The 22,006-nt window shown below is 43.6% G+C and overlaps 1 protein-coding gene across 3 annotated transcripts in view; it reads right to left on the bottom strand.

Moving 5' to 3' along the window:
* Positions 1-22,006, bottom strand: part of LOC310639671 (cytoplasmic FMR1-interacting protein 1) — a 158,686-nt gene that overhangs the window by 80,411 nt on the left and 56,269 nt on the right. For 2 of the 3 annotated variants that reach the window (XM_083361495.1, XM_083361496.1), the window contains exons 14-23: positions 21,199-21,397; positions 19,762-19,950; positions 18,824-19,006; positions 15,659-15,743; positions 15,456-15,576; positions 14,829-15,007; positions 13,820-13,945; positions 12,321-12,409; positions 2,022-2,122; positions 480-999 (exon numbers count right to left, since the gene is read on the bottom strand). The exons of the other annotated variant lie outside the window; for it this stretch is intronic. In XM_083361495.1, coding sequence (XP_083217621.1) covers positions 953-999; positions 2,022-2,122; positions 12,321-12,409; positions 13,820-13,945; positions 14,829-15,007; positions 15,456-15,576; positions 15,659-15,743; positions 18,824-19,006; positions 19,762-19,950; positions 21,199-21,397 — 1,319 coding nt within the window. In that variant the 3' untranslated portion in view covers positions 480-952. Of the gene's footprint in view, positions 1-479; positions 1,000-2,021; positions 2,123-12,320; positions 12,410-13,819; positions 13,946-14,828; positions 15,008-15,455; positions 15,577-15,658; positions 15,744-18,823; positions 19,007-19,761; positions 19,951-21,198; positions 21,398-22,006 lie in introns of those variants that run through there. 3 annotated transcript variants of the gene reach the window in all.

Here is a 22,006-nt window from a genome sequence, read left to right as displayed (position 1 = left end):
CATCGGGACCAGAGGCTCAGACTTCCGAGGTTTCAGACTCATGCTGGAGCTTATTCTCAGGGAACTTCTGTCTAGCGGAGTCTAGCACAATCTGCTCCCGGTGACTGATCCAGATTGGATCCTGCATCAATATCATGGGACTATGTTGACTTACAATGGCAGTTCTGGTTGTGGTTGTTTTCCCACATGGTCATTAGACACATCATGTGATTGCCATTTATAACCTTCAGTGTCATGTTCCCCATTTATTTTGCTCTTCAGAAACCCACAGCGAAGGTCACAAGTGGTGATCATGTGACAGCCACAAATTTGAGGACTATTTCTAAGTTTCAATGCTCAGCATTGTTGTAACTTCAAACAGTCACTGAATGGTTGTTAACCTAAGACAGCCTGTCAATGCAAAATTTATAAGCTCAGTAATATTTATTAAAAATGCCAAAAAATAACTGTATGCAGTATAAAAATTGATAATCATAAAGTACTTTTCCAGTGCCAGTTTTATTGAAATCTGATATTTATCACAGCCACTACAGTTGTGAATTTAATTTCATCAGAAATGATTATACACTGAAGAGGGGAAAGGAAAACTCAATCCAACTACATTACATTTAAGGATAATTGATAACTTATGCACTAATAGTCTTAATGGGAATATTTTAAAAGATTTGTTTTACAACATTTGTTTTGATGTTTGTGCCTCACAGAGGAAAATAAAAATATGGTTTGGTCAGACAAACATTTTACATATAAAATTAATGATAGTTTTAGCATTTACATTTGTACAGTTTCGTGCGCAATACCTATAAAATTATACATATGAGAAATCTAGGACTGAAGTACTGTAACTTATCAAACAAAATGCCTGCCACATAAATCACAAGACATTTCAGCTAACATCACAATGTTTCAAAGAAGTTGTTGCTTGAGTATAATTTCATACTTTTATGGCATGTTACGTTTGCTCCATTCCAGCCATGAGTGACAAAGCTAAAGATTCCACTGTGAAACAAAAACAAGTAAAATTTTAGGATCAAAAAAGAGTAAACTGTCTTTTGAAGAAAACATATCACAGATGGATAAAACTATGATATACTTCTTAGTGTCAAGAATACATATTTTGCCCAGGTTCGCCTGGTGCGCCAGTTGCGACCCTATCTGGACCGAGATGCCCTACGCACAGTCACTCATGCGCTCGTGACCTCCCGTTTAGACTACTGCAACGCTCTCTACATGGGGCTGCCCTTGAGGACCACTCGGAGGCTTCAGCTGGTGCAGAATGTGGCCGCGTGAGTTGTGATGGGGGTCTCCCGATACTCCCATGTAACACCTCTACTCCGCGAGCTGCATTGGCTCCCGGTTGCCCTCCGGGTGAGATTCAAGGTGCTGGTAATGACCTATAAAGCCCTAAATGGCTTGGGTCCGGGATTTCTGAGGGAACACCTGCTGCCGGCATCAAGCTCCCTTCGTCCAGTGCGCTCCCACAGGGAGGGTCTTCTCAGGGTGCCACCGGTAAGAGATTGCCAGCGGACGACACCCAGGGATAGGGCCTTCTCAGTGGGTGCGCCTGCCCTTTGGAACCAGCTGCCAGTGGAGCTTAGGACTGCCCCTGACCTCCGTTCATTCCGCCGGGAACTGAAGACCTGGCTCTTCGAGCTCTCTGGCCCAGACTGAGAATTTTAATTTTAGTTTTAATTTTAACGGGTTTTACTTATTCAGGGACGAATATAATTTTTTAATTTGTTTTTAACTTTTGTATTTTTGTTTTTAATCACCCTGTAAACCACCCTGAGTCCTTCAGGAAAGGGCGGTTTATAAATGTAATAAAATAAAATAAGTAAATAAATAAAATATTTCTAACAATTCTAATTAAAATATCTCCAATTATATAGGATATAATTATTTTCTTATAGTAGTTATGATTAAAATATTTAGGGATACAACTATTAAGAAAGTAGTATTGCATACATTATTCTAAATGTTTAACAACAAATTATTAAATACTTTTTTCCTTAAATACTCACAATGTGGAAAAGAGCCTCTACAGACTGCTTTGTTTAGAACTGTCACAAGAAACATATGACAATTTTTAAAATCTGATTCCATCTTTGTTATGGATTCCATCCTAAAAGTAATTTAGACAGACATTACAAACAAAAATGAAGTTTTAGGAAACATATTGTTATTCCTTTCTGAGCAATAACTTATTTGTAGTAAAAAGCTTTGAACAGAAAATATTTTTATTACAAAGGTATAATCACTTTCTGGATCTTTTATCTTTTGTTCCATATTCAATCTTGTACCATACAAATCATTAAAGGTTTCATCACAAGAAACAACCTACACCTTGAAGTCTTAGTGGAATCGTTCACACTGTGTCAAGGTTCTGACTGACAAACCCAACATAGTAAGCATAGCTGAGACGATCCAATCTCTAATGCAAAACTTTATTGAGTTCTGGTTTTGACATTGCAGCCAACCGGGTGCAGGAAGACAGAGCTCCATCTATCGCGTTCAATTTCACCTCGCTGGGGACCCTGGAAAGGGTCGAAAGTCACCCCATAGAGGCAACAAGCAAGGTGGGGACCCTCGTTGATCGCGGGAGGGTGGCGGCTCTTCCCTTTGATCTGAGGAAGCCCTCCAAACTGGCGGAGGAAAGACTGTCTACATTCATGTAGCCAGTCAGAAGCTACTGACAACAGAAGACAATAAACACTAACAAGCAACCTTACAGCAACGTGGATGAAACTGGGTGAGACCCTATCCTCTCTTTATGACTCTAAGACTTCTTCCTGAAAAAATTGCCCCAAACACCCTCCCCAAAGAGAAAGGTAAGGGGAATTTACACCCTGTTCCCTCAGGAAAAGAAAAGCGGCAAACTAATTACCGTATATACTTGAGTATAAGCCGAATTTTTCAGCCCACTTTTTGGGCTGAAAAATTCCACTTCGGCTTATACTCCAGTCAACAAAAAAACTTACCGAGGACTTGTGCGCGGCCGAGGCTTTGGTGCTTCCGGGATCGCCCGCACCTCTCCCAAGCCACCGCCGTCCGAGACCTGCCGAAGTTTGGGGAGGTTTGGGGAGGTGCGCGCGCACCTCCCCAAACTCCGCGCCTTGCCTGCCTGCTTCTTTCCGCAGCGGAAAGAAGCAGGCAGGCAGGGCGCGGAGGAACGGAGACTTGCCGACGTTTGGGGAGGTTTGGGCGCCTCCCCAAACCTCGGCAGGTCTCCGTTCCTCCGCGCAGACCTGCCGACGTTTGGGGAGGTTTGGGCGCCTCCCCAAACCTCCCCAAACCTCGGCAGGTCTCCGTTCCTCCTGCCGACCTTTGGGGAGGTTTGGGCGCCTCCCCAAACCTCCCCAAACCTCGGCAGGTCTCCGTTCCTCCTGCCGACCTTTGGGGAGGTTTGGGCGCCTCCCCAAACCTCCCCAAACCTCGGCAGGTCTCCGTTCCTCCTGCCGACCTTTGGGGAGGTTTGGGCGCCTCCCCAAACCTCGGCAGGTCTCCGTTCCTCCGCGCAGACCTGCCGACGTTTGGGAAGGTTTGGGCGCCTCCCCAAACCTCCCCAGGTCTCCGTTCCTGTTTGGGGAGGTTTGGGCGCCTCCCCAAACCTCCCCAAACCTCGGCAGGTCTCCGTTCCTGTTTGGGGAGGTTTGGGCGCCTCCCCAAACCTCCCCAAACCTCGGCAGGTCTCCGTTCCTGTTTGGGGAGGTTTGGGCGCCTCCCCAAACCTCCCCAAACCTCGGCAGGTCTCCGTTCCTCCGCGCAGACCTGCCGACCTTTGGGGAGGTTTGGGCGCCTCCCCAAACGTCCCCAAACCTCGGCAGGTCTCCGTTCCTGTTTGGGGAGGTTTGGGCGCCTCCCCAAACGTCCCCAAAAATCGGCAGGTCTCCGTTCCTCCGCGCAGACCTGCCGACCTTTGGGGAGGTTTGGGCGCCTCCCCAAACGTCCCCAAACCTCGGCAGGTCTCCGTTCCTGTTTGGGGAGGTTTGGGCGCCTCCCCAAACCTCCCCAAACCTCGGCAGGTCTCCGTTCCTCCGTGCAGACCTGCCGACCTTTGGGGAGGTTTGGGCGCCTCCCCAAACGTCCCCAAACCTCGGCAGGTCTCCGTTCCTGTTTGGGGAGGTTTGGGCGCCTCCCCAAACGTCCCCAAAAGTCGGCAGGTCTCCGTTCCTCCGCGCAGACCTGCCGACCTTTGGGGAGGTTTGGGCGCCTCCCCAAACGTCCCCAAACCTCGGCAGGTCTCCGTTCCTGTTTGGGGAGGTTTGGGCGCCTCCCCAAACCTCCCCAAACCTCGGCAGGTCTCCGTTCCTGTTTGGGGAGGTTTGGGCGCCTCCCCAAACCTCCCCAAACCTCGGCAGGTCTCCGTTCCTCCGCGCAGACCTGCCGACCTTTGGGGAGGTTTGGGCGCCTCCCCAAACGTCCCCAAACCTCGGCATGTCTCCGTTCCTGTTTGGGGAGGTTTGGGCGCCTCCCCAAACGTCCCCAAACCTCGGCAGGTCTCCGTTCCTCCGCGCAGACCTGCCGACCTTTGGGGAGGTTTGGGCGCCTCCCCAAACGTCCCCAAACCTCGGCAGGTCTCCGTTCCTGTTTGGGGAGGTCTGGGCGCCTCCCCAAACCTCCCCAAACCTCGGCAGGTCTCCGTTCCACCGTGCAGACCTGCCGACCTTTGGGGAGGTTTGGGCGCCTCCCCAAACGTCCCCAAACCTCGGCAGGTCTCCGTTCCTGTTTGGGGAGGTTTGGGCGCCTCCCCAAACCTCCCCAAACCTCGGCAGGTCTCCGTTCCTCCTCGCAGACCTGCCGACGTTTGGGGAGGTTTGGGCGCCTCCACAAACCTCCCCAAACCTCGGCAGGTCTCCGTTCCTGTTTGGGGAGGTTTGGGCGCCTCCCCAAACCTCCCCAAACCTCGGCAGGTCTCCGTTCCTCCGCGCAGACCTGCCGACCTTTGGGGAGGTTTGGGCGCCTCCCCAAACGTCCCCAAACCTCGGCAGGTCTCCGTTCCTGTTTGGGGAGGTCTGGGCGCCTCCCCAAACCTCCCCAAACCTCGGCAGGTCTCCGTTCCTCCGTGCAGACTTGCCGACCTTTGGGGAGGTTTGGGCGCCTCCCCAAACGTCCCCAAACCTCGGCAGGTCTCCGTTCCTGTTTGGGGAGGTTTGGGCGCCTCCCCAAACCTCCCCAAACCTCGGCAGGTCTCCGTTCCTCCGCGCAGACCTGCCGACGTTTGGGGAGGTTTGGGCGCCTCCCCAAACCTCCCCAAACCTCGGCAGGTCTCCGTTCCTGTTTGGGGAGGTTTGGGCGCCTCCCCAAACCTCCCCAAACCTCGGCAGGTTTCCGTTCCTCCGCGCAGACCTGCCGACCTTTGGGGAGGTTTGGGCGCCTCCCCAAACCTCCCCAAACCTCGGCAGGTCTCCGTTCTTCCTGCCGACCTTTGGGGAGGTTTGGGCGCCTCCCCAAACCTCCCCAAACCTCGGCAGGTCTGCGCGGAGGAACGGAGACCTGCCGAGGTTTGGGGAGGCGCTCAAACCTCCCCAAACAGGAACGGAGACCTGCCGAGGTTTGGGGACGTTTGGGGAGGCGCCCAAACCTCCCCAAAGGTCGGCAGGTCTGCGCGGAGGAACGGAGACCTGCCGAGGTTTGGGGACGTTTGGGGAGGCGCCCAAACCTCCCCAAACAGGAACGGAGACCTGCCGAGGTTTGGGGACGTTTGGGGAGGCGCCCAAACCTCCCCAAAGGTCGGCAGGTCTGCGCGGAGGAACGGAGACCTGCCGAGGTTTGGGGAGGTTTGGGGAGGCGCCCAAACCTCCCCAAACAGGAACGGAGACCTGCCGAGGTTTGGGGAGGTTTGGGGAGGCGCCCAAACCTCCCCAAACAGGAACGGAGACCTGCCGAGGTTTGGGGAGGCGCCCAAACCTCCCCAAAGGTCGGCAGGTCTGCGCGGAGGAACGGAGACCTGCCGAGGTTTGGGGAGGCGCCCAAACCTCCCCAAAGGTCGGCAGGAGGAACGGAGACCTGCCGAGGTTTGGGGAGGTTTGGGGAGGCGCCCAAACCTCCCCAAAGGTCGGCAGGAGGAACGGAGACCTGCCGAGGTTTGGGGAGGCGCCCAAACCTCCCCAAAGGTCGGCAGGAGGAACGGAGACCTGCCGAGGTTTGGGGAGGTTTGGGGAGGCGCCCAAACCTCCCCAAAGGTCGGCAGGAGGAACGGAGACCTGCCGAGGTTTGGGGAGGCGCCCAAACCTCCCCAAAGGTCGGCAGGAGGAACGGAGACCTGCCGAGGTTTGGGGAGGTTTGGGGAGGCGCCCAAACCTCCCCAAAGGTCGGCAGGAGGAACGGAGACCTGCCGAGGTTTGGGGAGGTTTGGGGAGGCGCCCAAACCTCCCCAAAGGTCGGCAGGAGGAACGGAGACCTGCCGAGGTTTGGGGAGGTTTGGGGAGGCGCCCAAACCTCCCCAAAGGTCGGCAGGTCTGCGCGGAGGAACGGAGACCTGCAGAGGTTTGGGGAGGTTTGGGGAGGCGCCCAAACCTCCCCAAAGGTCGGCAGGAGGAACGGAGACCTGCCGAGGTTTGGGGAGGTTTGGAGAGGCACCCAAACCTCCCCAAAGGTCGGCAGGAGGAACGGAGACCTGCCGAGGTTTGGGGAGGCGCCCAAACCTCCCCAAAGGTCGGCAGGAGGAACGGAGACCTGCCGAGGTTTGGGGAGGTTTGGGGAGGCGCCCAAACCTCCCCAAAGGTCGGCAGGTCTGCGCGGAGGAACGGAGACCTGCAGAGGTTTGGGGAGGTTTGGGGAGGCGCCCAAACCTCCCCAAAGGTCGGCAGGAGGAACGGAGACCTGCCGAGGTTTGGGGAGGTTTGGGGAGGCGCCCAAACCTCCCCAAAGGTCGGCAGGAGGAACGGAGACCTGCCGAGGTTTGGGGAGGCGCCCAAACCTCCCCAAAGGTCGGCAGGTCTGCACGGAGGAACGGAGACCTGCCGAGGTTTGGGGAGGTTTGGGGAGGCGCCCAAACCTCCCCAAAGGTCGGCAGGAGGAACGGAGACCTGCCGAGGTTTGGGGAGGTTTGGGGAGGCGCCCAAACCTCCCCAAAGGTCGGCAGGAGGAACGGAGACCTGCCGACGAGCCGCGGCCACACAGGGTATTCCTGTGTATTCAGGCTTGCAAAATGGCGGATCGAGCCTCTGCTGGCGGCAGAGGCTTGCAGAACGGCGGATCGGCTTATACTCGAGTCAATAACTTTTTCCAGTTTTTGGGGGTGAAATTGGGGGTCTCGGCTTATACTCGAGTCGGCTTATACTCAAGTATATACGGTACTTGGGGGAAATAGAGAAAATTACAAGATTAATTTTGAATTCATATACATATATGGCTTTGAAATCTGGGGACTAAAAGTGCTTTTGAGATATTTTTTTTATAAAAAAAGATTTGAAAATCTTGTAATATAAGTTTGGATTTAAAAAGTTGGAAAATGGCACTAATGACATCTAGTGGCGAATTATGGCACTACAATTTGTTATGCCTGAAGGAAATGTGGCTTGAAGCCCAGATTTAGATAAGACTCTTGCAGACCTTGGGAACTTTCACTTTTGAAGACTACAGCTGAGAAAAAGGAAAAAAAAACTTTTGGGCTGCTTATCAGTGTGGCAGAGACAATGAACTACCTTGAAACTGGTCTGCCTGAACTACAAATATAAATATTAACTGACTTTCAGAGCTGTGTTGTGGAACTATTTCCCTTGCAGGAGAAAAACACATCATTGCTTGAGATGATGGAATATTCTGGATTACAAATCTTTGATTGATGAACAATTTTTACTATAAAGACCACCTACGAAAAATGAAATGGATGTCCCAGACTCAGCTTTAAATGGCAAAAAACCCATCTCTAACACCTGTCCCCAAAGTCTTCAGTTTGATATACCACCAAGAAAATATGGATGAAGATCAGAAAGAAATTCTTTCCATGTTGAAATCTACAAGAGATTATTGCTTTAGCTCGTGATGAGACTGGAAGTAACACAAAGGAGACAAAAGAACAATTTTATAAACTAAATTTACAAACCTAGAACATGACTTCAAAGAAGGAAAATAGAAAATAGAAAACTGGAGAAAGCAGATCCAAAGATGGAGGACCTAAAGGAAGGAACTAACTAACAGATTCAGACAGCTGAAGAAGTAGAAGACAGAGCAATAATATCAGAAATGGAAAAGACAGATTACCAATCAAGAAGAACTGGTTGAATGGAAGATAGAGCTGTTAGGAGAACTGTGGGGAATTGTAGAAGGGGGGAGGCTGTTTATTTATTTATTTATTTATTTATTTAATTGAATTTTTATACCGCCCTTCTCCCGAAGGACTCAGGGCGGTGAACAGGGCATATCTTAAATTAATATCTTAATTAATATCAATGGGTTCGTTCTTCCAAAAATATTTTAACTAAATGGTCTTTCTTATTCCAAATATACACAAAAACAGAGGAAAAATTACTTGATGATTCAAATGCATTGACTTGGAAAGTTAGTTGGCAAAGGAAGAAAGCTAGAGTAAGACTGAAGAAAATAGAGGTTTTGATCCATTAGATGGGATACTATATTGTTAACTAGATGTTTGAATATGGCGGTGAATAGATAATTGCTAGAAATGGAAATATTATCATAACTAGAAAGATAAGATTTGTAGTTAGAATATTAGATTTTGGTATGAGAAGGGAAACAAGAGTTTGAATAAGGGAAGCTTTTGGTTACCCAAATACAGCTTGCTCTGAAATTAAACAATAGAGACATTTTGAATACTCAGGGGAAATTAAATTTTTTAAAAAAGTGAAAACAGGATACTGATTGAACATATGGATATTAAGTGCAAATGCAATTAAGATATGTTTTGGTTAGAAACGTTATCTAAAACTGGCATAATATTAAAGGATTAAAAATAAATGATCAGTAATATAAGCTTCAAGCTTTTGCTGATGACTTAGTTTTTATTTTGGAAGACCCATTGGAATCAGGCCCTAAATTATTGGAGGAAATTAGTGCCTTTGGAGAAGTAGCAGGTTTAAAGATTAATCGAGATAAAACTAAATTTTTGGTAAAGAATATTGGAACTGAATCCAAGGTACAATTACAAGAGGTGATGGGGATCCAAATAGTTAAAAAAGTTAAATATTTAGGTATTTGGCTATCTTCAAGGTGTCCATCTATAAAGGAATTAAATTATCAAAAATTGATGACTGAGATGGAGAAGAAATTAGACAGCTGGAAAAACATTCAACTCTCAATCCTAGGACGAATCGCAGTGATTAAGACTCATATTTTGCCAAAGTGGTTATACCTATTCCAAACTGCTCCTGCAAAACTAGATAAGAAATTTTTTAAAAAACTAGAACAGATAGTTGGTAGATTCATATGGAATAATCGAAAGCCGTGTATTAAAAGAAGAACGCTGCAGGAGCACAAAACAAGGGGAGGACTGGGGCTCCCACATTGGGAGCTGTATTACCATGCCTCTGCCTTGGCTTGGATTAGGGACTGGGTTGTGTTATCTAGAAGGAGGGTGTTAACTATTGAAGGATATAACTTAACACAAGGATGGCATGCCTATCTCTGGCCAAGGAAGGATAGTCAATATAAAGTTTTCTCTAATCATTATATTAGGGATGTATTGATAAACTCTTGGCGTATGGTGAGAGGGTGGATCTATACAAAGATACCTGGCTGGTTTACTCCTCTGGAAGCTGTAACTTATTCAACGTTACACAATCCAGACAGAAACTATAGGTATAAAGATCACATGTATCTGAGAGGCAATCTTAAATCCAGGGAGGAGTTACATTCTGGGGGTATAGAGTTGGATTGGTGGTCGTATTCTCAAATGAGCTCAAGGTTTAATAGGGATAAGCAGGAATTTGGAATCAATATAATCCCACAAGAATTAGACAAGATTTTATGGGGAAGTGATGCTAAATTTTTATCTAAGATCTATAATCTACTTTTGTTCCATGGGATGGAAGGGGGAACAATAAATGACGTAATGAATGCCTGGGGGAGAAATATTGGTCGCACTATAGAATTAGAAGAGTGGGAGAAATTTGGAAGAAAAATATAAAATTAATGTTAGCAACGGCATTTAAAGAAAATATGTACAAAATGTTGTATAGATGGTACTTAGCTCACGCACGAATTTCAAAAATGTTTCCCAATGCAAATGACAAATGTTGGAAATGTGATTCTGCCAGGGGCACTTTCTACCATCAATGGTGGACTTGTCCAAAGGTTAGGCGTTACTGGACCAACATAAAAAATTGGTTATTTCAAATAACAGGATATGATCTTCAATTGGACCCAGCTATTTTCCTCTTGGGGATGAAGCCACAAGAAGTACCAAAAAATGTTTGGTATCTAGTAATACATATTACAACAGCGGTGCGTATGATTTATGCGCAATATTGGAAGACGATGGAAATCCCAACGGACTATCAAGTAAGAGAGAAAGTATTACTATGCGCAGAGTCAGATCGAATGACATATATTCTCAAAGGGAAAAGTGAATCACTTTTCAATAAAAGTTGGGACTCCTGGTATTCATGGTTACAAAATAGAATATTTAATCTCAACGGGGGAAATACCAGATGATTGTGTATTTTTATTTGAGGTATAGAATCTGGAGATATATACAATTATAGATTTCTAATATTTGGTATTTAAAGGTTACTTAGCCTGGGATGCACGAGAAAAAGAAATTAGGGGTAGTATTACACTCCCCAGTCCTGTCTAATGTTGTTGTTTTTTTGGGGGTTTTTTTGGTGTCTAGGATGTCTTGGTGTTTTTCTATTTGATGCACTTTTCAGTACTTTGTAATAATGTTCTTGTTTTTTTATTTAAAATTTAATAAAAATTTAAAATTAAAAAAATAAAAAAACTGGCATTATTGATATGAGAAAAATGTAACAAAGATGTTGATAAATATTGTATATTTATTAATAACAATAAGAATTGTATTTGCCTAGTGTGGGAAAACAGGCACTATCGGAAGAAGAAAAAAAACATTTGATGTGTAATATTGGGTCTAGATTGAAGAAGTTAATATATACCACTGAATTACTAATGGACCCAGGCAACACGTTGTCTATTAAGTATTTGACTGTAAAACTAAAAAAATAATAAAATATTTATAAAAAAACCCCTTTATTAAGCAAATCATTTCAGCACAGATGAAAGGAAAACCAGCTCTGGTTATTTTGCGCCTACATTGCTATATTAAAAGTGTAGAAACCTCACTCTCTTCATTAGTGCAGGTCACATTATCCAAATACAAGTCAGAGAATTATTATGAGAGAATGTCTTTGGTTCTCATTAAACAAATCTTGAAAGTCCTTGGTTCTCACAAACTGGCCTCTCAATATTAATGTTTGAAATTCTATCCTCCCCTCCCTTCCCCCCAAATTTGTAGGCAAACTAAGAAGCAATAATGGCTGACACAGCATAGGCATTCTTTGAGGCTTGACACACTACCCTGTAAAATCTAATTTTATTCTTGTCATGCTAGTTTCCCATAATGATGCATACTTTTAAATATGTGGTCTTTAACATTCAGATTGGATGACTGGATACATATGTCAAAACACTCATAACTACAAATTCACAAATTTGTGCTTCACAGTAAAGATGGAATATATTTCTGTTGCCATACATTAGGTTATGTTATACAGTTTTTCACAGATGCCCCATTAATGAAGTAAATGTATTATCACAGTCATGACTGCAGCTCAGAGGAAACCCACAAATCATTGCTGAAACTATGCTTAAGAATCACAATCTGAGGCAAGCAATATAAGAAAAAAATGTATTTCTCTGATAAAGCTGATGGCTATTTTTCCTCCAGCACTATATCTAGTCCCTGTGAATACTCAGCAATGATATAAAATTATTTGATGCCAGAAAGATGCCTGTGCATCTTTACAAGACCAGCTGAAAATACTTCAAATGATATTTCAGGATATCCAAGATTTCTCACTACAAGAACATTCAGAACAAATAGATAGCTATTACCATACAGAAAAGGGCTCCAAAAATGTAATTTCTTTTATTGCTGATTATGTCTAATTTATTTTCTGAATATACAATTTAGAAAATTATACTTAAAATACACACTGATTGTGAAGCTAACTTATGTCCAGAAGTGATAAGATCCAATGTAAATGTACTCCATTATGGTCTACACAATCTGTCAACACTATGCTTCATCTTATTCATACAACTTCACTCAAAGAACAAATGTCACCAAAACAAGTCTCAAATCTGTCAACCAATTGTGATGCATAGATTGAATAGTTACTTACTTCCAGGCTCCTAAACCAGCTTGCCAACGATCTGCAAACATCAATACTAGGTTCAGAACTTTCATTATTGCTTCTTTCACAAAACTAACCTGGAAATCAAATGTAACAGGTAACAGCTACTGTCACAGATTTACGTAGATAAAAGTAGAATTACATATTCCATTCTTCATTTATTTTTTTAAAGTTGAAAAATTTTGAGCATGATATTGGTAATGTATTAATATATTATTGGATTATTATAGCTTGTGAGTTGGTTATTTTTATTTAGGAAATATATTTTTGTAAATATTTCTTTTTACAACACAAAAAAGATGGTTATCTCCCAGAGTCTTTAGGAATGGGTAGCATAAAGAAAAGTAAAGTAAAGCAGATAATCACCCTACAGGAAATACGCATATTCCAAATGCATTTATAGGGGGAAAAATTAATCAGAAACCTATACCAAAATACATACTAAATATACTAAACTAAATAAACCAAAGGAACAAAAGTCCCAAAAACTAGATTTTTTTTCTGAGGAAGAGGCATCTACACATAAAGTTTTGGAGGATGGAAAACAATTATTTAAACTTATGGAAATGGGCTAATGAACTTTGTCAGTTTTAAGGCCTGTCATTTGGTCTCTATTTCTTGCTGGAACTTAAGCAAATCTATCACAGATGCAACAAGAAAGATAATATTGAATCCTGTTGATCTCTGTGACTATTGAAGACAATAGTCAACTATTTTTCCAGGATTAAAGGCTACAAGACATATTTGGATGATTTTTGGAAAAATGCTTAAGCTTCATTCCTCTTTCCATGACAATCTGACACTGAAATAATCAGTTTGAAGACTGCAGGTAAATGTGCTTTGGAACAACAACCAAAAGGCACTACTACTACTTTACATCATCTTATTGTTAATCCTACCTTCAAAACGTTTGCTGTGTTGTAGGATAAATTAGATAGCTTTTGTCCCTGTTTTCACAAACCAAGAAGTTTTTAAAAAATATTATATGTCTTATGATCTCAAAACAACATTTATTCAACATAAGGTTATTTAGCAAGGGCTGATTATCAATTTCAGTATGTTGGAAGTATAATAGCCTAGAGCTGTGGGTCTGTCTTAATTATAAAATTTGGTTATCAGTTTATTAAATTCATTTTGGGCAAAATAACACTGAAAATATTAATATTTCTGAAAATTGGGAATTTGCCAATCCATGACAAACTCTGCATTATCATGCATAAGATGAAGCCAAAGGGACTGCTGGAAAAAAATCTGCTGTGTCTGATTTACAATCCTGAACTGATATGTATTCAGACTTCACCATGAACTTATTTTCTACTGAAGTATTGGACAGACTGAAAGTATTAATCCGTGTAGTCAATGTGATCATTTAAAGAGTAACATTCCAAATATTAATTTGCATGCATTATAGTTTAACTGTTAGAATTTAATAATCCCAACCCCTTGCAAATGTTATACAGATTCCATACAACTAATATTTGATATACCTTTTCTCTCAGGAGGCAACGATCATGGATTGTAGAAAGATATCTATAATGTATTTTGATTAATTGATCTAAATCTTTTGCTTCTTCTACTTGATGCTGGAACTCCAAGCCTGTACTATGAAGAATCTTGTAAAAGGAGGCAAAATGTATAATGAGCCAAAATTTAAATTCCTTTTCTCTAGATTTCCCTAAAAATCTTTGCACTATAATTACCAGAGTTCAATTTTCAGAATACAAGACATTTCTAATTACAATGAACAGCAGTTAGATAATTATGGTAATATATGCACTCCTTAAACAGTTTCAGAACAGAATTTAACCCCTTTTTAAAAATGATGATATAATTGGGAACCACATCTAAGAAAGAATCCCTAAAATACAGCCAGAGACTGAAATATTATGTAAACTTGAATATTTGATAGTAAGTATGACTCTTAAGTAAAAATCTGAATTGTCTTCTTTCTAATTGTACATATTATTTGGGAAGAATACAGTTTATTATTACATTGGAGAACAAATGCTTGTTTTCCCTCTATATTCCTCTAAGCCAGGGGTGTCAAACTCGCAATGTCACGTGACGTGTCATGAAGTATCGCAACTTTTTTTCCATTGCCGGCAATGGGGTGGGCGCAATTTCGCCATGACACATCCGGCCTATGGGCCGGCAGTTTGACACCCCTGCTCTAAGCAGATACAACAACATCTGGAATAGTTTATGCTAACCAAAGCTGAATTCTCATGACTAATAAATTTATTTTGCAGTGCTTGATATTAGCAAGGATATATTACAGAAGAAATTATCATGTATTTGAAAGCATTTTATTTTAGCAGAATTTGTTATTTAAAATCCCAAGAGCTGCTAAGATGGGCATGACAATTACCGGTATACATTTTCAGGTAAAAATGTGTAAAAAAGTCTTTTTGCTACACTAAGAAACAGTTTAAAATCGCTTCTGATTGTTTACAAAGTTATTTTTAATCTTACTGAAATGCATTGTGTATCACATACCCTAGTCATAATGTAGTTGTGTAGGCTGTTAACAAAGTGCATAAGTTTCATTCTTAAAAGGAACATGCGGTGAGTTTGTTGTTTAATGGGCTCCAACTGAAATCCAAATTGAAGAACTGCTTCTTGATCAAGTATCATACCTCTATTATTCTGAAACTTTTCTGCTGCTGTGACTAGTTCTTAAGTGCAAAAGAAGAAAATAATAGGGGAAAAAGCAAAACAATATAAATTTCAACACCTCACACAATTTTTTTTTAGGTGAAGTTAGTTTTAGGTGAAAAAGGAGTACATATTAAAATAAAATGTCTATTAAACCCAAGCTTACTCTATGTATGTGACATAATTTTTGTTATTTGAATAATTATGTCATGAATGCTTTAACATCACATGGGTAAATTTACATCATTCCCTCAAATGCATTAAAATGTCCATTATTTAAAGTAAATTCTAAAATAAAATGTTGCATACTAAATCTGAAGTTCACTGAATGCTGATTCAGAAAAAACTAGGTTCTACTGTATCTTTTCTTTTTCATATATTTTTCTCTGTGTGTTATACTTCTGTAGAAGCTGAAGGTAGTATAGGTTTTAGAATTATATTTTCATTAAAGAGAATTAATCCTCTTACCATGAAACCTCAACACATCAAGACTGTATTTGGCCCACTTTATTTGTAATAATAGGAGAAAAACTTGATTATAGATTTTTTGGCACTCAATACTTATAACTATATCCACTGGCCAAGGGACCTAAACAGGAAACAAAACAAAAATTTGGTATCCTTTTTTGCTTTAATGTTAAACCTTTCATTTCAATGCAAGCAAGTATTACCTTGTAACTCAGTATTAAACCATCTAGTGTATGAACAGGCAACTTCTTCTTTGCTATATCAATATTTTCACATAGAATTGACAACCTATATACAAAAACATGTGGTTATTATCAACTGCTTATTCCAAATTAGATAACTATATGATTAATGAAATGAAATTAACACAAATGGTTTCAGATAAGATCTGCCTTCTACAATTACCGTATATACTTGAGTATAAGCCGACTCGAGTATAAGCCGAGACCCCCAATTTCACCCCCAAAAACTGGGAAAAGTTGTTGACTCGAGTATAAGCCGATCCGCCGTTCTGCAAGCCTCCGCCACCGGCGGAGGCTGGATCTGCCATTTTGCAAGCCTGAATACACAGGAATACCCTGTGTGGCCGCGGCTCTCGGGGAAGCCCTGGCTGTCCGCTTCCTCACTCCACGCTGCCATTCGGGGCCCGCGCGTTCCCCGGGCAAATCGCGGTGCCCAGCAGGCGAGGAAACACGCCCGTTCCAGTCACCCCCCCTTCCCTCAGGAGACGCGAAGCAAGTGACCGCCCGGAGCTTACCGAGGACTTGCGCGCGGTCTCCGTTCCTCCTGCCGACGTTTGGGGAGGTTTGGGCGCCTCCCCAAACCTCCCCAGGTCTCCGTTCCTCCGCGCAGACCTGCCGACGTTTGGGGAGGTTTGGGCGCCTCCCCAAACCTCCCCAGGTCTCCGTTCCTCCGCGCAGACCTGCCGACGTTTGGGGAGGTTTGGGCGCCTCCCCAAACCTCCCCAGGTCTCCGTTCCTCCTGCCGACGTTTGGGGAGGTTTGGGCGCCTCCCCAAACCTCCCCAGGTCTCCGTTCCTCCGCGCAGACCTGCCGACGTTTGGGGAGGTTTGGGCGCCTCCCCAAACCTCCCCAGGTCTCCGTTCCTCCTGCCGAAGTTTGGGGAGGTTTGGGCGCCTCCCCAAACCTCCCCAGGTCTCCGTTCCTCCGCGCAGACCTGCCGACGTTTGGGGAGGTTTGGGCGCCTCCCCAAACCTCCCCAAACGTCGGCAGGTCTCCGTTCCTCCTGCCGACGTTTGGGGAGGTTTGGGCGCCTCCCCAAACCTCCCCAGGTCTCCGTTCCTCCGCGCAGACCTGCCGACGTTTGGGGAGGTTTGGGCGCCTCCCCAAACCTCCCCAGGTCTCTGTTCCTCCGCGCAGACCTGCCGAAGTTTGGGGAGGTTTGGGCGCCTCCCCAAACCTCCCCAGGTCTCCGTTCCTCCGCGCAGACCTGCCGACGTTTGGGGAGGTTTGGGCGCCTCCCCAAACCTCCCCAGGTCTCCGTTCCTCCTGCCGAAGTTTGGGGAGGTTTGGGCGCCTCCCCAAGTCTCCGTTCCTCCGCGCAGACCTGCCGAAGTTTGGGGAGGTTTGGGCGCGGAGGAACGGAGACCTGCCGAGGTTTGGGGAGGCGCCCAAACCTCCCCAAACGTCGGCAGGTCTGCGCGGAGGAACGGAGACCTGGGGAGGTTTGGGGAGGCGCCCAAACCTCCCCAAACGGCAGGTCTGCGCGGAGGAACGGAGACCTGGGGAGGTTTGGGGAGGCGCCCAAACCTCCCCAAACGTCGGCAGGTCTGCGCGGAGGAACGGAGACCTGGGGAGGTTTGGGGAGGCGCCCAAACCTCCCCAAACGTCGGCAGGTCTGCGCGGAGGAACGGAGACCTGGGGAGGTTTGGGGAGGCGCCCAAACCTCCCCAAACGTCGGCAGGTCTGCGCGGAGGAACGGAGACCTGGGGAGGTTTGGGGAGGCGCCCAAACCTCCCCAAATGTCGGCAGGTCTGCGCAGAGGAACGGAGACCTGGGGAGGTTTGGGGAGGCGCCCAAACCTCCCCAAATGTCGGCAGGAGGAACGGAGACCTGGGGAGGTTTGGGGAGGCGCCCAAACCTCCCCAAACGTCGGCAGGTCTGCGCGGAGGAACGGAGACCTGGGGAGGTTTGGGGAGGTGCCCAAACCTCCCCAAACGTCGGCAGGTCTGCGCGGAGGAACGGAGACCTGGGGAGGTTTGGGGAGGCGCCCAAACCTCCCCAAACGTCGGCAGGTCTGCGCGGAGGAACGGAGACCTGGGGAGGTTTGGGGAGGCGCCCAAACCTCCCCAAATGTCGGCAGGTCTGCGCAGAGGAACGGAGACCTGGGGAGGTTTGGGGAGGCGCCCAAACCTCCCCAAATGTCGGCAGGAGGAACGGAGACCTGGGGAGGTTTGGGGAGGCGCCCAAACCTCCCCAAACGTCGGCAGGAGGAACGGAGACCTGCCGACGTTTGGGGAGGTTTGGGGAGGCGCCCAAACCTCCCCAAATGTCGGCAGGAGGAACGGAGACCTGCCGACGTTTGGGGAGGTTTGGGGAGGCGCCCAAACCTCCCCAAACGTCGGCAGGTCTCCGTTCCTCCGCGCCCTGCCTGCCTGCTTCTTTCCGCTGCAGAAAGAAGCAGGCAGGCAGGGCGCGGAGGAACGGAGACCTGCCGACGTTTGGGGAGGTTTGGGGAGGTGCGCGCGCACCTCCCCAAACCTCCCCAAACTTCGGCAGGTCTCGGACGGCGGTGGCTTGGGAGAGGTGCGCGCGATCCCGGAAGCACCAAAGCCTCGGCCGCGCACAAGTCCTCGGTAAGTTTTTTTGTTGACTGGAGTATAAGCCGAAGTGGAATTTTTCAGCCCAAAAAGTGGGCTGAAAAATTCGGCTTATACTCAAGTATATACGGTACTTTTGTTGTAAACTTTGTAATGGGAGATTTGATTTCAACATGGGATACTAGCTATCACAGCAATGGTTGCATTCTAAACCAGATAATCGTACTTGCTTTTAAACTGATGTAATTAGTGGCTGCTTCAAATCATTTAAAATTGGTGGTCTCCTAGTTAGTACATATACTTTTAATTTTAAATTCACTCATACTAAATAAGAGCCAAATTACAACTAAGTACATTATCTAGATCTCTATTACTATAGCTATAACCTGGATAGTATTAACCTAATATGAATGCCTTCATTCACATTAAAATTACATTAACTTAGTTTATGTTAACCTCACAGAAGTAGAATATGCTAAAGTTAATGCTTTAAATTCCTTTACATTTAAAAGTCAATTCCTTTTTACAACAGAAGTGGCACATCTATGGCAAATCCTTCTTCCTCTACTAGATATAGTTACTTTATTACCTTAAACTATCCTCTGGATAACGTTGTCCAACTGCTTCTTGAAGCTGGACATTTAGGAATGCTTCACTCTGCCATGTGTCTTTCTCACGTATTTTATCAAAAATAGATGTGTAAAAGTCATACATAGTATCACCAGCCTCAAGTAAGAAAAAGTTTCTCATTGCCTGCAAGTATTCTACCAGCCTAAGCAAGAAATACAAATTTCATAATTTACATTTCAATGCTTCACTTACCCAATGAAGATGTAGATATTAGACATTTAATATAATAGAAATTAACCATGTTTACTTTAAAAATTATAAATCTCAATGAATTATGTTAATCGACACCTAATTTCCAATTCACATAATGTTTTACAGAATACAATATCTTATGGTGCTTGCCCAACATTCTTCCCTTCATCTAATTTGTTTATCAATTATGTTTCCTTGCAACAAGCATCTAACCTTATTCCAAATTCTTGTCATATACTTATAACTTGAACAGTAGTCATAATTTTAAACTTGCAAGTAATTCTTGGGTTATGTCAACAATTGGGCCTAGGATTGAGCTGTAACCTTAGACACGTGAACATTAAGCAGAAAGAGGCAGGAGTCCCACATAAGGAGTGCAGTAATGCAGCAGGCAGGATGGGGGAGATCAGGACAGGTCCAGTGCGGCCCATACATGGGTTGGGGAAGGCTGAGGGAGGGCCAATACAAGCAGTATGCAAGTCTGGGGGAAGCCAGCACAGACCACATGAGGGATAAAAACTGCAATCTAGTTCCCACTTTCAAACTATCCATCACAACAGTACGTAATCGTAGCTACTAGAATATTTCTTCTACAGATGAAGGATATTCAAAAAGGACTTTAGTGAACATGTAAATATTTACTATGGCATTCTGAAAATATATATTAGCTACATGTCAAAACAGGCAACTTACATTAATTCTTACCTATAATCTTTCTTCAAAGTTTGCATTAAATTCCCACAACACTCTAGATACTGCTTGTTAATGTGAGGATAAAGACAAGATCTCAGGGTCAGCTCAAATGTCTGGCATGTAACTGATTCAGATGACCTATCTACACAAACATCACCAGCAGAAAGTGTCTCATGCATGTTACCCTGATCCAAATATAATCTGCAAAAAAGAAGTAACTTTTTAAGTCCTTCATATTAATTCCAACAAATAAATATAGAATTTGTACAAATATGTTACAGATAAGCAAGCCATACCGAAAATACAAGGATACAAATGGTCTCTAATTCTGAGAGACAGATTTTCACAGGTTCTGTAGCTGGTTGATTGGTTTGTTTTTGTTTAGCAATTGAGTATGTGACATCAAGTTGTCAATATTTAGCAAACCACATGGATTTTCTCCATGATGATTGCTTGGTGATAAAGGGGGGGGAATGTACTTCTTGAACACATTATATTATTTCAACACATCTGACATAAATTCGGATATGCATTCAGTGTAGGATAAATAAAGTCTTCCTAATCTTCATATCTGGCCATTTTAAAAAAAAGTAAGAAATCAAACAATTGTGTTTTATGTTACAAAATAGTATAACAAATTGCTTCTGAAAAATTAATATACAAATGTATATTACTACTACTGTAAATACTACTGTATTTATTCTATCATTAAATGTACAGTTTGATAAAAAAAATAAAGTATCAGAGGATTTTATGATTTGGAAAAGACTACACAAGATAATTTATATAACTCAGTTTAATTATGGAATCATTGGTGCTCTCTGCTTCATTGTTTTCTTACAGATGTTTCATTATCCAGCTACATAATATCATCAGTGCTAGTGAGTGTGGTGTGTGCTCCCTGTTTATATCCTGTCAGAGTTAGTAAGGTGTGGTTTTCTCCTTGGTAGTTCCTTGATCAGGGTATTGTTTTCTGGTTGTTTGTCTGGTGTGAATCCAATTGTGGACTAAACCCTTTCCCTTCTTAGCTGCAGCCTCTGGCATAATTAGGTTTGGCATTACATTTTCATTTATGGTGAAATTGGATCATTATTGAGCTTCATCCAGTTCTTTCAATTTTGGTACATTAAGCAAACTCAATTTTCTATGCATTTTGTATACTGTCATACTTCTATTATCTGTATTTTACTTTAACCATTGTATTATTCTATGTGTTTATATTTTGGATACAATATCCTGACAACTGTTAGAGCAGACAGTAATTAGCATAATAAAGGTTACCAATGTATGACTTCTAAAGATTTAACTTTTTGATAAGCTACCGAATATTGTATTCCAAATCACATACATGCTATGGAATAGCAAGGAAATTTTGTATTTGTGTGGCAGAATCAAACCGATGTTTGAAAAATGAGAAAAGACAAAAAAAATCTGAATTTTTTACATTACCTTGCAAAATTAATAGCTAGTAAAGGATCATGAATATCATCCAATTCTAAATGTCTTTCTGCAATGGACTGCATCTTTATTAGGCTTTCTTTAGTAGTTTGTTGTTCTGTTAAAGTATCTTGAATGTGTTCATCTCCATGACGTAGACGCAATTGCACAGATTCCAAAAATAACATGTACAAGCTCTTCCTTTCTGCACCTGAATTGAATATTGAAACATAGATTACTGCTTCTTCATGACAATTGTTCATAAAAACCAGAAAAAAACCCACTTGAACTTTTTGAGTCCACTGACAAATCTAATTGGTCAAACAAAACATAAGAGGTAAACTGAACCAGAAGTATTGATTTTGCAGCAGAAATAATAAAAGGCAAGGTTTTAAACAAGTATCACTATAGATACTTTAACTATAGTGATATAGTGTGTCTAGGTTTTCCATTTAATTTTCAGGTGTCAGGAACTGCAGATGCCTTATAACAGCCCTAATCACATAAACATGTTTAAGAAGTAGATAGTGGCTTGTTAATTTTGCCCTGTAAGTTCTTTTTCAATATGTCTGCTTAAATCTCTTAAAAATCGAGACAATGTGCATTACAGTATAAAAATCCAAATGGAGTAAGTCCACATAATGATGCTGCTGAAATCCTATCGTATGATTGAAGTCTATGAGGATCAAGGATGAAGAGAACATGGTAAGACTGAGTTCTAGCAAGATAGAGTAACTAATTGGTCATCAGTTTTCTGGCAGCTATAATGATATCTTCAGATGGGGAAGCCAAGAGACAAAAAAAATGGTTGTTCTTTTAA

This window comes from Vipera ursinii, assembly GCF_947247035.1.
Source record: "Vipera ursinii genome assembly, chromosome: 4".
NCBI classification, from domain to species: domain Eukaryota; kingdom Metazoa; phylum Chordata; class Lepidosauria; order Squamata; family Viperidae; genus Vipera; species Vipera ursinii.
The sequence above is the reverse complement of the archived record's forward strand: the minus strand, read 5'-3'. Positions and strand labels throughout refer to the sequence as shown.